This window comes from Trachypithecus francoisi, unplaced genomic scaffold (genome assembly GCF_009764315.1).
Source record: "Trachypithecus francoisi isolate TF-2019V2 unplaced genomic scaffold, Tfra_2.0 Lachesis_group16, whole genome shotgun sequence".
Lineage (NCBI taxonomy): Eukaryota > Metazoa > Chordata > Mammalia > Primates > Cercopithecidae > Trachypithecus > Trachypithecus francoisi.
The window spans coordinates 87,228,022-87,244,480 of NW_022681461.1; the positions used below are offsets into that span (position 1 = coordinate 87,228,022).

The window sequence follows — 16,459 nt, forward strand, 5'->3', positions numbered from 1 at the left end:
TATGGCTGCCCTTTTGGTATTTGTTTTCCAAACGTCTATCATTTTGCTTCTCTGTCCCTTTCTGCCTTTTGTGTTAAATATTTCTTGGTGTATCATTTTGTTTTTTTAATATATTTTAAAATTGATGCTTTAGTGGTTACTCCAGGGTCTGCAGTATGCATTTCAATTTATTACAATCTTCTTCAAATTAGGAATAATTAATTCTAATAAAATACAGCTTTGTCCCAGTAGAGCTCCATTTCCTACCCACTCCCTTGTGTTATTGATATTACACTGCACCTATACTGTAAACCCAACAGTATGGTGTTGTAATTACTATATAGTCTTATGCTATTGAAAGAAAACTTGTATTTTGGTAGGCAAATATTTCCCCAAGATTTCCGTTCTCTATCTAATCCAACACTGATCTTGGTACTACTGTGAATGGACCTCGCAGGTAAAACTGACGTTACTAATTAGAGTAATTATCCTGGATTATCCACATGGCCCCTTAAAAGCAGAAGAGGAAAGCAGAAGCATCAGAGAGATGCAGTGGAAGAGACAGTGGAGATATGAGGCAGAAGGGGAGATCAGAGAGAAGTGCAAGGATTCAACCCATTGTTGCTGGTTTTGATGATGGAGGAGGGAACCATGAGCCAAGCAACGTGAGTGGCTTCTAGAAACTGACAACCACCCCTAGCCAACCTTACAACCATATGGAGCTGAATTCTGCCAACAACCTCAATGAGCTTGGAAGCCTATTCATCTCCAGCTTCCAGAAAATAATGTTGCCCAGCCAATGCCTTCATTTTGACCTTTTAAAATATGGAGCAGAGAACCATCTTGAGCTATGTTATGCCCAGACTTCTGAATTACGGAACTGTGAGATCATAAATGGGTGTTGCTTTAAGCCAGGACAGTTGTAGTAATTTATGGCAGCAATACAATCATACAGTCTTTTCTATTTGTACACATATCCACTATTTCTGGTGCTCTTCATTTCATCCTGTGGATTCAGGTTACCATCTGGTGTCATTTATTTTCTGTGTGAAGGATTTAGTATTTCTTGTAAGGTAGATGTCCATAGGCAACAAATTATCTTAATATTTGTCTGGGAATGTCTTGCACTGTTTTTCCAACTTTCAACAAAAGCTCCATATCCTCATGATGTCTTTATTATAAAGAAAAAAAAATCCCTAAATCCAGCCTTCAAATTGAAGTAATTATCTTTAATGTGAGAGCAATCCTATTCACAAAGCCCCTCCCCAGAGTCAATCAAGGGTTTGGGGACCACATCTCATCATTTTTCCAGTTCTCTTGTCAAGCCAAGTTTTCACCCCCAGGAGACCAACAAATGTGCTGACCCAAAGGCAACAGAGTTCACCTGTAGACAGTCCATCATGCCCCACTGGAAGACCCACACCCCTAAGCATGTGGAGAAAAGCCTCAAGGCACAGAGACACACCTGCAGACAGGAGGACACTCCCCAAACATGCTATAACATTATAACTTGCACTAGGCAGGGTTAGAAAACTTCTAAAGACTCTTGTAACTCAAAGGTTCTAGTTGCCATCTACAGCAGCTACATATGGCATGACTCATTCCAACATACACACTTTATTTTAAAATATGCCACTGGCACTTGGGAAAAATGTAATTTATTTGCACTGTTTCCGTTCTTCTACTGTAGTGTTAGGACTTAACATAAGCATCACTCTTCTATTTCCTATTTACATTTGGAATATTACTACAAATACAATATACAATTTAAAAAACTTATGGGGAAACGCAGCTTATGTTTTTTTCTCCTCTTTACAGGCTTCTCAGTATCATTCGACTTAAATGGAAATTTGTATGTACATTTTCTGTACATATCTTAAAAGGCAGAGATTACACTGATTAAGCCAAAAGAATTCTGCACAAATACAATACAGAAAACAGCAAGTACAGATGATGTTATTTGGGGTACAAATATAAACAATACAGTACCATTTGAGTAACTGAGCAACATAATACCCATACTTTATAGAAATAAAACTGCAAACCTGGAGAATGCTCTGACAAATATTAAACATTATATACACAATGAGGTAAATGTACCTTGGTCTCTTGAGAGGTAATTTAAGTTTAAAGCAATTGACATTTTGAAGCATCTCCTTGACATATGAAGAAATATCAAACACCCCATTCCGTTGGCACGTGAAAAGGGGGTATCAAAACATGGTTCATGATATTCAGTTCACGAATCTTGTTAAAAAATAAAAACAAATTCACTGAAGTTCCTTTTAAGTTGTAAGAAACAGGTTGAATGTTATTAACCATATTTTTAAAAGTTTACATTTACAAACAAGATTGCATAATGGGATTGAAAAGTTTAATGTACTGACAATCATCATAATGTTCTAGAAGTCCAGCATTCTTAAGAGAGAGGGCCCATGGGTATTCCAGTAATCCAAAACAGAGACAAGAAGCTGCAGTACATGTCCAGAGATAATCCTTAGTATCTCAAAATATCTGAGTTAGCATTTTCTGCCGAAGCGTTAACAGAACCATTACTTGGAATCACTACCATTTGGAGCCAGAACACTGCCATGGTCAAGAAACAAACAGTTGACTTACAATTCTTTCAGTGCAAGAATAAAAATAAGCTTTGGATGACGTGTCTAATGGGACAGTGATTTTGTTGTGCACTTTAATGATCTCTTTGCCATCTTGTTTTACGAAACAGCCTATATCTGATAGTTCTCAGACACAGAAAAAAAAGGTAACTCATGCATGGACTACAAAATCGCCAAGTGACCACTTACATTTTGTAATAAGAACTGAAATCTGGGATTCCTGATGGCCATGGCACTGTACACCAACTCAAGGCACTTCTTGAGCACTATCATTATTACAGCAGATTTACAGGCTCAGTTCTTCAGACTTTACCCTGTCTTATAGGGGATACAACTGGCCACTGTTTCTGGCACGACTCCCACTGCAGTAGCCACCTTACTGCCATCCCACTCCTCATCCATGGCTGAAGTCAAAGCAGGGGCATCCCAAGCCTCATCTACTCAATCTCCAAACTTAGAGATCCCTCCCTGCCACCTCTAATGACTAAAGGAAATGGAAGTATGTCCCACAACTTCCATCAGCCATTTTACTCTGGGTCTCCAAAGCTGCTCTTCAGTCAAAAGGCTGTGGGGGAGGCAACGGCCTCTGGCAGGGACCAGCAAGCCGGAGAGCAGGTTGCAAGAAACAGCTGGAGAGAGAAAGGATGGACCAGGGATGTCTATGCCCCACTAATTCATATTTCCCCCATCCCCATTTCTCCTGGCTATTGACAAAATGAATGTGGACACACAATTTACCAGAAGATGTTTTAGCCAAGTTGAATGTTGGAAGGTGAGCATCCTAGGATGGGCAGTATAAACGACTGTGTTTTTAAATGACAAAATTATTACTCTAATCAGATTTATCTGCAGTTATCGACAGTAATCATGATCCATCCCACCTTTTAAGTTACCTTCATTTTCAATATTAGCCAATTGTGATTTATCAAACCATCCCTAGCCAAAAAAGGAATTAACTGCAATAGTATGTAAAGTCAATTTAGAACTAAACTCCAACTTTAAAAAAATTCCCTGATTTATCAAAAGTACATTTTATCCACTTAGGTTAAGAAAAGTATAATCGTAACTCAATCTTTGATTCAGTAAAAAATATCTTCAGCGAAAGTGGATAACCTTACATGAAAGTGAGAAATCATGTATTACAACTTTAAATCAGACAACTTTTGGTATATTCTTAAAATTATATAAAAATAGTTTTAGTGATAAAATGCATTGGTCCCCTGGATTTCATAAAGCAGATCTGGTAGGCTTAGATATGCCCCCCCCGCCAAAAAAAACCCACAAAAAAAGTACCTGATCACAGAATTAGAGATTATTATTAAACAAGTAATATAACACAACTATAAAAACAAACCTCTCAAACTCATTCATTTGCTTCAATGAAATATGGTAACTACAGAAAAAACTCAACTTTGTTGTCAAAATAGTAACCTCTAAGCACTTTCCCCATGTTTTTAAACACATGAAATTGATACTAAATTCCTATGTAATATGTCACTCATTCTAAACTTACTTTGGTTTTAAGACCACATAGTCTTCCAAATTTATTCTACATATAAGAGATAAGACATTATCAGAATGCAACTCATTCAGTGTAAATGGCCACTTCTCTTCCTGACCAAAATACTGTGTCGGTTATTCTGACCCTGTACCGGGGAACTGATAGCACTATAAAGTCGACGTCTTGCCTCACAGCTATGATAGTTCTTCCTCCCCTCAGAATAAGATCACAGTGATAAAAGGACTTCGAAAACTGTAAACGCCCTGCAGAGACTTCATAGCATTGGAATTAAAAACCAGTTATTATAAGCTAGTTTCAACTTAATGTGAGAAGACCATGACAAGTTTGCTTTCAGTATTTGACCAAAAACATCTGTAAATGGAGAAGAACCTATACTCAGAATGTTCTTTAGCTACCACCTCTCCCAAATATCAAGGGTGCACTGAATGCATTACATAAATTACATGTAAGCAGTTGCAATGTACGCACACATAAGGAAACACTGAATTAAAAGCTGCCTTCCTCAAAGTGTAGCGAGACCTCAAAACCACACTAGCTCTAACCTCAGTTACAAAGACAGAGGATCCACCGAACGTTTACTCCTACATACATAACAAATGTGACTCTCTTGCACATCTGTTATCTATTCAAAGTATTAACTACCTTCGCCTTCCTAGAAAAAGGCCTATTATTTAACATTAACCATATTCTAATTTTAAATGTAATTCATTTCTTAAAAAAATAACACTGTCTTTGAACAGATAAAGAAAAAAATGGCTTACAGAATACCACATAACTTTTCACAAGCAGCTAGACAAACTTTCCCTTTAAGAAAAATTAGTCTGTATGCTACAAATATTAAAGTACTATAAGTATCTAGAGTGCCACTTGATTTTTTAAAAGCATCCTTAGACAACACAATTAAAATGCAAAAGCTTGATGTGAGAATATTCAAACATGACCATGCTAACAATTTACTAATTAATGCCACTTCATTTCTTTAGTAGCTTAAGCACATTTTGGTAGGAGAAAGGCATTTTCAAAATAGAATACCAAATGACATACCACAAAAACCCTTCAAAAAAAAAATAGAGAAAGTTTGGGTTACCCAGATAACTAAGCTTTTTGAATTCAAACACTATAGGTTTTTAACATAGAGACTTTCAGCAATTCTACTCATTTCCATTAGAAAGACACAGAAGTGGCACTTACTGGTATAGTACAATCCCATTTTGAAGGCATGTAATGTTCTGAATAAGTGAAAGAACAATAATAGTATACAAAATACAATTGCATAAATTATGTTCCTCACTACTATATGAGGTCATTTTTAGACTCAAGATAAGAGTTTTATAAGTGTTAGTTTTAAGATCCTGAAAAACTATAGAACAGTACATTCAAAGTCTGAATCAAGGAAACTCTAGTGGTTCAGAATCCTCTGAGAATGTACTAACCAGGAGCAAATCACTTTCTTTAATAATAAGAAATGTTTCATCATAACTCAGCAATCCAACTCCTTTGCCCTTAAAGATGATCTCCAGCACAGCAGAGTTACCTAAAGTTAAGACCAGCAATCATCTTTTTAAAAAACAAGTTTTGTTAATAAAAAATAAAGGTAGACTACACAACATTTTGTAACTGTCCTGGGAAAGAAGCGTTCATAGTGCACAGAAAGGACCCACACGGCTGTTTCCTGGGTCCAAAGAAATCCTGGGAAGTTTTTAATTGACTTTATTACATTGCTGCAAAAGGAAGCAACATCCTTCTGTTCCCTCTCAGTGAGGTAGAACAATTGACCTCCCAAATCAAAACCCAGGAGCAGATCTGAAGAAAAAAGTAGAGTTCAGGCAAAGTCGTAGAATTACATTTTGATGCCTTCCTGTTGACTGAGTTGTGATAATGTTTTCTTAATCCGCAATGCTGTAAGCCTAGCTGCTCCGTTGGCATACCAACATTCTCTCATAATTTTAGCCATTACTCTCAAGGCCTACAAGAAAATACGATAAAAAAAAAATTAATGCATGCACCATTTTCCATTGGTCTGGATAAGAATTTTTACCTGTAAATTTTCTTTTTAAATGCCATATACACTTTGTTGTTGTTGTTAAGCATTGTTTGTAATAGCAAATGAGTAGAAATTTCACAAATTTCCATCAATAGGGTACTGATGCCAGTGCTGGAAAGCAGGTAGACAAAGAGTACCTCACTTAGCAAACCTGAAGAGGTCGAATCCTAAACCAGAGCTGGGCAAAGCAAAGAAGAAATCTGACCTCACACTGAAATTTTAAGTTTGTACTTTGAAGTATCCAGATCAAATTTTTCTTTTTTTTTTTTTTTGTTGAGACAGGGTCTCACTCTGCCGCCCAAAGTGGAATGCAATGGCATGCCCTCAGCTCACTGCAGCCTGGGCTCCAACAATCCTCCCACCTCAGCCTCCGGAGTAGATCAAATATCTAAAAGACAAAACCTAGCAGCACTCTCATTTGTTAAAGTATGTCACATGCGCCGGGCGCGGTGGCTCAAGCCTGTAATCCCAGCGCTTTGGGAGGCCGAGATGGGCGGATCACGAGGTCAGGAGATCAAGACCATCCTGGCTAACACGGTGAAACCCCGTCTCTACTAAAAATACAAAAACTAGCCGGGCGAGGTGGCGGGCGCCTGTAGTCCCAGCTACTCCGGAGGCTGAGGCAGGAGAATGGCGAAAACCCGGGAGGCGGAGCTTGCAGTGAGCTGAGATCTGGCCACTGCACTCCAGTCCGGGCGACAGAGCGAGACTCCACCTCAAAAAAAAAAAAAAAAAAAAAAAAAAAAGTATGTCACATGCAAATTCCTTGAGCATTCTGAAATACATTTTATTTGGGCCTGTAGATGTGATTTTGTTGGAGGCAGCAAGCTCTCTTGGTTATCAGAGGTTCTGCTGAGTCCTACAGCAGTTTAAGATGTAAAACTAACTACTGAACTGAACAGCTTTTTATAGCCTTTTTAAGCTACAAACCTTCAAACCTGGAGGAATATGCCCTGCTTCACCAATATTATAATAGTAACAGCTAGCAACTAAGGAGAGGTTAAATAAAATTCATCTTACGAATCTTTAAATTTACAATTACAAAAACATTTCTAAAACTTTTTGTTAGAGCTCAGGCTGAGAAGCTCAGACACTGATGGAAAAAAAGCATTTTCCCTAAATTCCTGGTTAATGGTCATCTGGGCAATTAGATGAATAAAACGGAAAATCACTTGAAACACCTTTGTAATCGCCTTATCTGAGTTCCTCACCTTACAAAGGGATATTAAGGTTCAGAGAACTAAAGTGATTTGTTCCAAGTCAGACCCTTGAAATGGTAGTCAGGCTGGTCTAGAATACAGGTCTCCTAATTCCTGTCCAGCAACTGTCTACTATTCTGGGTTGCCCTGGCTGAAGGGAGGCATTCATTTAAAAAGTATGTGCCTTAGTTTGCCCGGCAGACCTAAACTATGTTCTGATACACTAAAGGCCACTGCAAATGTTCCACGGCCCTTTCAATGTGCTTACAATTGAATATGAGAACCAAATTATTCTGTTTTTACACATTGGTTTGACTGCTATGAAAAAGAAACTTCTTAAAGAAAAGCAGCAAACTTTTGCTTACTAAGCAGAAGTTGTTTAGAAAATTGCCTAATATCAAAAGGAAATACTCACTTCGCAGCTCTGCCATCTGTTTGGGATATTTGGCCTTAACTTCTGTTCACAAACAACTTTTCTCATTTCTTCCACTGATGGGTCAGAAGGTACAAGATCATAATAAGGCAGCTGATAATCTTCATGAATTCCTGTATCAGTTTAAAAAAAATTAATTTTGATGAATTTATTCAGCGAATGCCAAGGCATTAAAAAGATCGCCTGAGAGGCCTATTACAGTGTCTTATTACTAAAGTAGGGAGGTGGAACAGAGATTACAGCTTTCTCTATCTCATCCAAATCTGTATCAACAAGTCACTTCCCTGAGTTGACATTCTGCCCATACCTTGAAACTAAGTATTGCCATGAGATCAATAAAGCCTATTTGAAATGACAGTAAACTGTGAGCTGTGACCACCAGATTGACACTTTCCCCTAGAACCCTACTGTGCAGCAAATGAGATTCTATTCTGTAAGTGCACAGGCTCTCACTTGTACAGGGATATATAGACCCTATCAGTGAGACACGAATCCTATGAGGCAAGTTTAAGGTGCAAGTCCCTTTCTCTACTTGCATCTGTCCGTAATATATCCTATTTACTACAATACAGAGAAATACTCTGTCCCTCACTGCTTCAAACACCTAAGGCACTAAGGTCTCAGCCAAGCCCAGGTCCCCAAGCCTAAGAGACTGTTTCCTGAGTAAACATTCTAAGTACTCCATCTAAAACGCTAGAAGTTAAGACAAACTAACTCTAGAAAACAACACAATGGTAACATAATTGTATTCTGTGTACGTAATCTATAACTATCAAGTTGGAGAAAATAACCTCAATGTCAAAGAAAAAAAATTAATTTGACACCCAGGTACATGCTAGAAACAGCTTCCTAGGTGAGCCTCTCAAGCAGCTGTCCATTCTAAAGAACTATATTCCAGTATAACAAGGGTTTGGGTTCTGATGAGTCTCAAGATTCAAATGGAAACAGGAAGAGAATACACTAGGCTAGAGCTGTGCATGTGCACACCATGGCACTGTCCCCTCCCAAAGGTTTCATCGCCTTTGTTTTCTCTGGCACTCGGTGACGTCCTGTTTCAGGTAATGGAAAAAGAAGACAATTCTCGAACAACTTCTTCTGCTCATGACAAACTGTTGGGGGAGAGGGGAGCAATTTACCACCAATGGAACATCGTCGAGCAATTTCCCAGAATACTAAGCCCATTGCATAGATGTCAGCACGTTTGAAGGATTCAAAATGTTTCATATTTATGGAATCATCGAGAACTTCAGGGGCCATGTACCTAAAAAAAAATTGCAAAAAGAACTTTGAAAATCATCCCCTTACTGCCACATTTTGATGAACATCCTTTCAGACATTTCTCTATACAGACATATATACAAAATATTACATAACAAATATTAGACTCAAGAAAAATATTAAATATCCACACTGGTTTGCACATTAATGATGTCAACTAAATCCCATAAAACGCTAAAATAGCAGTCTCACACTATCTGCCTCATGATCTTGGTTTCCAATGAAAGACATATACAACTATTGTGACTGTTAAGGGTGTCCCAATGTATACCACCTATACATGTACTAGGTAGAAACCATGCATTTTAATCTAGAAGTCTTCTCACTGAGGATGAAAGGAAGGGCAGGAATATACTCTAGGGAAAAAAATAATAGACACAGAAGAATGCCAGTCCTCATACTGAAGCTTCAAAAACCTATGAAAATTATGGGTCAGGACCCACAGAGACCTGCAGCAACCACTGTCAAGGACCCCTTAGCTGGCTTGATAGTTTAGAGTCCCCAGGGAGTCCAGAAATCTCAAAATTATACATAAAATTTGAATAGACTAATGCTGCTGGCTCTCCAGCTCTCTCCAAGGCCAAGGAAGTAGTTTGAAGAAATGCTGTGACAGCATGTGATAAGGGCTTTGGGTCAGAAATGCACAGGTTCAAATCTCAGCTCTTCGGCTTATCATCCACATGAAGCTGACTGTATTATTTAACCTCCTCAAGGTGGTTTCCTCGTCTGTGAATTAAGGGTAACAACACCTACCTAATTAAGTTCTTTTGAAGACTCATGGACTCAACAAATATCTACTGAGGATCTACCATGTATTAGGCACTGTGATGGATGCTGGGAATACAAGGCTGCTCTCAAGCAGCTTGCACCTAATAGAATATACAGGCAAATAAATAAACAGTTACTACATAATGCATAAGTGCCTCAATGGTCCCCGTTTAGTGTGCTATGACAGCCCCTGGCAGGGACTCCTAATAGTCTTGAGAACTAGAAAAAACTTCCTACAGGAAAGGTGGCTATGAAGCTGAGAAACAGTAGGGTAAAATACGCTCCAGGAGACAGCATGTGCAAAAGTTCTAAGAAAGCAAGAAAGGCATATTTTCAGGAACTGAAATATGAAAATAGCAGGGCTAGCTATAGCACAGTATTTGAGAAGGGATTAAATGAGGTAATACAAGTAAAAGATCTATCAGATGATTGGTACATAGTAGGTGCCCTATAAATGTTAGTTACTACTGTAATTATAATTAACATGCCTACTGATATTTTCTGGAAGGGCAACATTTCATTAGCAGGCATCTTTTTAAGTCAGGTAACTTTGGCTTCAGAGCAGGCAAGACCATGAGATCTTCTTGCCTGTTGGCAATCTAATAAAGTACAAGTTTAAGCTGAGTTTCAGCAATGATATGTATACATGAAAGAGAAGGGAAAAAAGGTGATTTCAGAAGATATTAAATATAGTTGTTCAAAAGTATACCTTTTTGTTCCCACTCTGTGGTTTGGAGCAATATCAATGGTATCTGTGGCTGAATCGTGTCTTACTGCCAGTCCTAAGTCTGCAATACAGCAAGTTCCATTCTTCTTTACCAAGATATTCTTTGATTTCAAATCTCTATGAGCAATGGCTGGCTTTCCTAAAGAATCAAAAATTAAACATGACTGCTTAAAAGGTAGTACCAATCACAACTCACACCTTTAGGTTCAAAAGTCTCTTCTCCTGACCCAAATTATCAAAGCATTTCAGCCCACCTGACCAACAATACCTATGGCATTATTAACTCAAGAGAATCACTACACCAAAAGTCGCTGATGTATTTCTTTAAAGAAAATGTGGACAATAACATGTTTTAAAAGATGAACAACTCAAAGACTGGGGCAAAAAAAGTTATTGGTTTATCTGTTGGTGCCTCAAGAATTCTTTTTAAGAAACTTAGCCATAGACTGATATTCCAGCAGCCCAGGAACCAAGCATGTAGATCATCACTTCCCTATCAACTGGAATGTACTCAGTATTAAGTGTATTATCTTTGATACTAACCACTAGAAAATGCATTATTAAAAAATAATAATTACAGTGTGGAAAACTTGGAACCTTCATATACACTGCTGGCAGGAATGTAAAATGGTACAGGCACTTTAAGAAAACAGTATGATAGTTCTTCAAACCATTTAATAGAGTTATCATATGATACAGTAATTCACCTCCTAGGTATATACCCAAGATAACTAAAAACATGAAACTACATAAAAGTACACAAATGTTCATTGCAGCATTAGCTACAATGGCCAAAAGAAGAAACAAACCAAATGTCCATCAACAAATGGATACATGACAAATGGTATATCCATACACTGGAGTATTACTCAGCCATCAAAATGACTGAAGTGCTCATACATGCTACAACATAAATGAACCTTGAAAACATGCTAAGTGAAAGAAGCCAGTCACAAAAGACCACATATTGTATGATTCATTTATATAAAATGTGCAGAATAAGCAAATCTATAGACAAAAAGGAGCAGATGTTGCCTGGGGCTAAGGAGTTTGGGGGGAAAGGGGAGTGACTGCTAGTGGCTACGGGGTTTCTCTTTGGAGTGAAGATATTCTAAAATTGACCATAGTGTTTGTTGGTTATACAACTCTGAGCATTCTAAAAACCACTGAATTTTACACTTTAAGTGGGTGAACTGGATGATGTGAATTATAACTCAATAAAACTGCTATAATCAATAATAATAATAATTACAAAGATGGAGCTAGCTAATATGTGAACTAGCACTTATGCTGTATGTAAAGTGGGGAGTGGGGGAGCCACTGGGTTGCAAGTGGACAGCTGCTAGAGTAGAGAGATATGCTGGCATCTGAAATCCCACATGGCACAAAAACTATAGCATACAAATGTCAAAACTAAAACTTAGTATTTAATTTTTCAACTGTAAAACTATCTCATGCAGTCTCCTTATCTCAAGGTCAAATATAATTATTAGATGGCCAGATAATAGTTACATAGCATGCTGATGTTTACAAAGCATTTTCACATTTCATTTGATACTACACATAAAAATATATTCACTTGGACTTGAATTCTGAAACTGAGATCCTCAAAAATCATAAGATTGAATGCTACTTTTAAGAACTCAAAAAAAAAAAAAAAGTCACAGTTTTGTTACAATGACAAGAGAATCTCTAAACAAATTTCCAGATTCCTAGCTCTACCTGAAATTTTGAACTGAAAGATAAAATGTTCTCAACTAAAAAATCTGTTTTAAATATCTCCAGTTAGGCCACCCACTGTTTCCTTTTTTTTTTTTTTTTTTTTCTGAGACAGAGTCTCACTCTATTACCCAGGTTAGAGTACAGTGGCATGATGTCAGCTCACTGCAGCTTTGACCTCCCAGGAGCAGGTAATCTTCCTACCTCAGTCCCCTGAGGAGCTGGGACTACAGGTGCATGCCACCATGCCCAACTAATTTTTTGTATGTTGGTAGAGATGGGGTTTTGTCATGTTGCCCAGACTGGCCATGAACTGAGATCAGGTGATCTGCCCACCTCAGCCTCCCAAAGTGCTGGGATTATAGGCATGAGCCACCAGGCCCAGCCTCCATCTTCTATTTTCACAGACATTATTCATGGAAATTTAAAGCTTAAATAATAGAACTGCTTATAGAATTACCTTGGGTACCAACAATCTCCATGTGAAGATGGGCAAGACCGCTCGCTGTGGACAGAGCAAGTTTTATCATTCCTTCCACAGTAACTGTGTATCTGTTTAAGTAATCAAAAAGGGATCCATGCTCATGATAATCTGACACCAACCAGAGCTGAGTCCAAGTGCCATTGTCTGTAAAACAGAATTAACATTTCAGTTGGGCTGTAACCCATTTATGATTTATATGTTCAAAGGTTATCACTTTTTACTCTCACTCCTGAGTCACACACTGCAATATAATGCCACCTTAAGTCTGTATGTATTTCCTTCACATTTTCTTCTTCATTCAGTTTGTTTTATACTTTTATGTACACATTCTTTAGTTCCTCAGAGTAAGCCCCTCTTCTTGAGATAAGGCAATAATAATTAATCCCATTTAAGAGACAAAGATGGTGACTTTCTTGAGTATTCACAGATAATTACTATCAGAGTTGGCACTCTTAAGTGCCTAGAAAAATCTCTGGGTCGGGATGGGTGCTCAGTGGCTGTTCCTGGAAGGAGAGAAGTTAAAAAAAAGGAGGGGAACATAGAGGGAAGGAAGGAGGTGAGAAGACTCCAGAGTCCAGTGTGGCCACAGTGGGAATGGAAGAGTATGGGACAAAACTGGAAGTGAGTTTCAATGAGAAATGACAAGCTTTAGTGACAGATTGTGTACACAGTTCACAAAGACGCAAGACAAGATGATTATGATTCCAAGGTTGCTAGCTTAGAAAAAGAGAGATAGTGATACCTCTAACACATGGGGAAGCTGAAATAGGAACTGAAATGTCAGGAGAAAAGCTGGAAAAGCTGGGACTAAACTCAAACAACTAGGAACGTGGGTTCCAAAATTTCCTCTGTAAGCCAATACATGAGTTTAAAACACGTTTTCTCATAGGAATAATGGTAAAGATACTGGCTAGGCTCCTAGGCTAGACTGGTCCACGACAGTCTAATTTAACCTAGAAGCAGCTGGAGAAACCACATATTTAATTAAGCCATGAAGAAAAAAAAAGCATTACAACATTAGGAGACAGTACAATCTAGCAAAAGATACACGCTTAAGAGTCATTCTGACCTGGCTGGAATCCACAGCCTGCCTGTTACTGATACTTTCTTAGCCAAGGAGCCTCTGTTTCTCCTTTTACACAAGAATAACGTCTTACTTTGTAAGACTGTTAAGATTTTAAAAAACAGAATACTAGATTCTTTAGGTAAGAAGTACATAAACTGTGCTCTTTCTCTCCCTGCTGGTTGTAAAACAAAAGAAAAAAATCCACATTGACAGTATGAAACCGCCTTCTATTTTGAAGGTATTTAGTTGAAGAAAACCAACTCTGATTAGAAGAGATTAAGAAAGGAATGGAAACTTTTCAGAAGATTCTGGAGGAGATTTCTGGGTACATTTAAAAGGACTTAGTATTAATTTGTTCTTCATGAACTTTATAAACTGATTCTGTCCAAACTTGCACCCTGGCTTTTCCTTGATATAGGCACATCACTAGCTTATTTGCGTGCCTCTTAACCATTACTGAATTTTGAAAAGCTCACCAATACAAGAAACAAAGTGGAACGCAGGCAGACGGAAGAAAGGGAAATCGCAGGTTACGGACAAGGCAGAAGGAAGGTTATATATAAGGGGCCATACATATAAAGGGCTGCTGGGGTAGAATTAACTAAATCAGAAGATAAAGGAACTGGGGTGGAGGGACTAGGCTCAGAGAAAGTACATTAACCGCTGACAAAGAAGAAAGAAGGGGAGTAGGGAAGAACCAGTAGGGTTGGCTAGTTCCCATGGTGACCACCAGATGACAGCATCAGCTTGGTTAGAAGTACAGGGCACAAACTCACCAACATTTTGTGCTGCTGTGTTTGTAACTTGGAATGTGACAAAATCCAGACCCCGGGTGAGCTTTAAGCTTTCAGATGGAGATTTGAGACTTGCCAACATGGTAGAGTTTGAAACCACAAATGTGGCTATGTTCTTAAGGAAGAAATTACCACTTACAGAATCAGTACCTTCATATGAACCAGTGAGAAGAGTAAGAGTTGAGAAAATAAAGACAACTATGAAGAAATAAAAGGAACAAAGAAAGTCTAGGGTCACCAAACATAGTAAATAAAGAAAAGGTTGTTTTAAGAGTTGGAGGAGGAAATAAATGGTGTTAGAGGCAGAAACGAAAATAAGAACTAAGGATTTGGTCAGACTGATTGCTATTTTTGTTTTGTTTTCTGAGACGGAGTCTCTCTCTGTCGCCCAGGCTGGAGTGCAGTGGTGTGATCTCGAATCACTGCAACCTCCACCTCCCGGGTTCAAGTGATTCTGTGCCTTAGCCTCCTCAGTAGCTGGTATTACAGGCACCTACCACCACGCCTGGCTAATTTTTTTGTATTTTTAGTAGAGATGGAGTTTCATCATCTTAGCCAAGCTGGTCTTGAACTCTTGACCTCGTGATCCACCTGCCTTGGCTTCCCAAAGTGCTGGGAATACAGGCGTGAGCCACTGTGCCCGGCCTGTTTTTGTTTTTTGTTTTTTTTTTTTAACTTAAAGGGTATTGCACTGTCAGGTGCCACTGATAATTGCTACCTACATCCATCATATACATCACTGCCCCTGTCTTAATCAAACACTATACACCTCCACATATGATGCAATAGGATGTATATAATATCCTTAGTATGTATTTTGACAAAACCAATAAAACTCCAATTAGGTTTAGCTTCTAAATCTAACTACCAGTTTTTAGAAAAGATAGAAAAACAAGTTAAGAGACACTATGAAAATTCAATTAGCGGCCGGGCGCGGTGGCTCAAGCCTGTAATCCCAGCACTTTGGGAGGCCGAGACGGGCGGATCACGAGGTCAGGAGATCGAGACCATCCTGGCTAACACGGTGAAACCCCGTCTCTACTAAAAATACAAAATCTAGCCAGGAGAGGTGGCAGGCGCCTGTAGTCCCAGCTACTCGGGAGGCTGAGGCAGGAGAATGGTGTGAACCCGGGAGGCGGAGCTTGCAGTGAGCTGAGATCCGGCCACTGCACTCCAGTCCCGGCGACAGAGCGAGACTCCGCCTCAAAAAAAAAAAAAAAAAAAAGAAAATTCAATTAGCAAAATCCAGAATATGATAGGCCTTTCAGGACAAACAATCCAATTTCTTCAACAAATAGACTGCAAGAGGAGAAAAAAGATAAAGGGGGGAACCTAAAGATTTTAAGACACATAAGAGAAATATCAACTAAACACAACATGTGGACTTAGAATCATAATTTGAATAAATAATTTTTTTAATAGGAGACAATTATAGAATTTGAACCTAACTGGGTATTTGATAACATTTTAAAAATTGACAATGGTAGTGTAGTTGTTTCATAAAAACATTTCCTCATCATTTGAAGATACAAATTACATTTTATAAGTGTTTACGGATGAAAACATGTTGTCTGGGACCAGCTTCGAATTAACACAATTAGGGCAGAATAGGTGGGATGAGACATCAATTATGATTGGCAGTGACCTGACAACTGTTGAAGCTGGACAATGAGGGATCACTGTAACTACTTTGCTTTTCTACATACTGGAAATTTTCTACAAATAAAAGTTAAAAAAAAAAAAAAAAAAAAGCAGTACATGCTTGTAAATAAATTTGAAAACCCAGAGAAGCTGAAAGAAATATCATAAAAATCACCCATAATTACCA

General features: G+C 38.3%; 1 protein-coding gene across 3 annotated transcripts in view; it reads right to left on the reverse strand.

The window, feature by feature from the left end:
* Window positions 1–1,191: 1,191 nt before the first annotated feature.
* TGFBR1 (transforming growth factor beta receptor 1) overlaps window positions 1,192–16,459 on the reverse strand; it is a 51,413-nt gene continuing 36,145 nt past the window's right edge. For all 3 annotated transcript variants that reach the window (XM_033237986.1, XM_033237985.1, XM_033237987.1), the window contains 5 exons: window positions 12,748–12,915; window positions 10,551–10,707; window positions 8,932–9,056; window positions 7,778–7,908; window positions 1,192–6,085 (listed from right to left, as the gene is read on the reverse strand). In XM_033237986.1, the coding sequence (XP_033093877.1) occupies window positions 5,960–6,085; window positions 7,778–7,908; window positions 8,932–9,056; window positions 10,551–10,707; window positions 12,748–12,915 (707 nt within the window). In that variant the 3' untranslated portion in view covers window positions 1,192–5,959. The remainder of the gene's footprint in view (window positions 6,086–7,777; window positions 7,909–8,931; window positions 9,057–10,550; window positions 10,708–12,747; window positions 12,916–16,459) is intronic.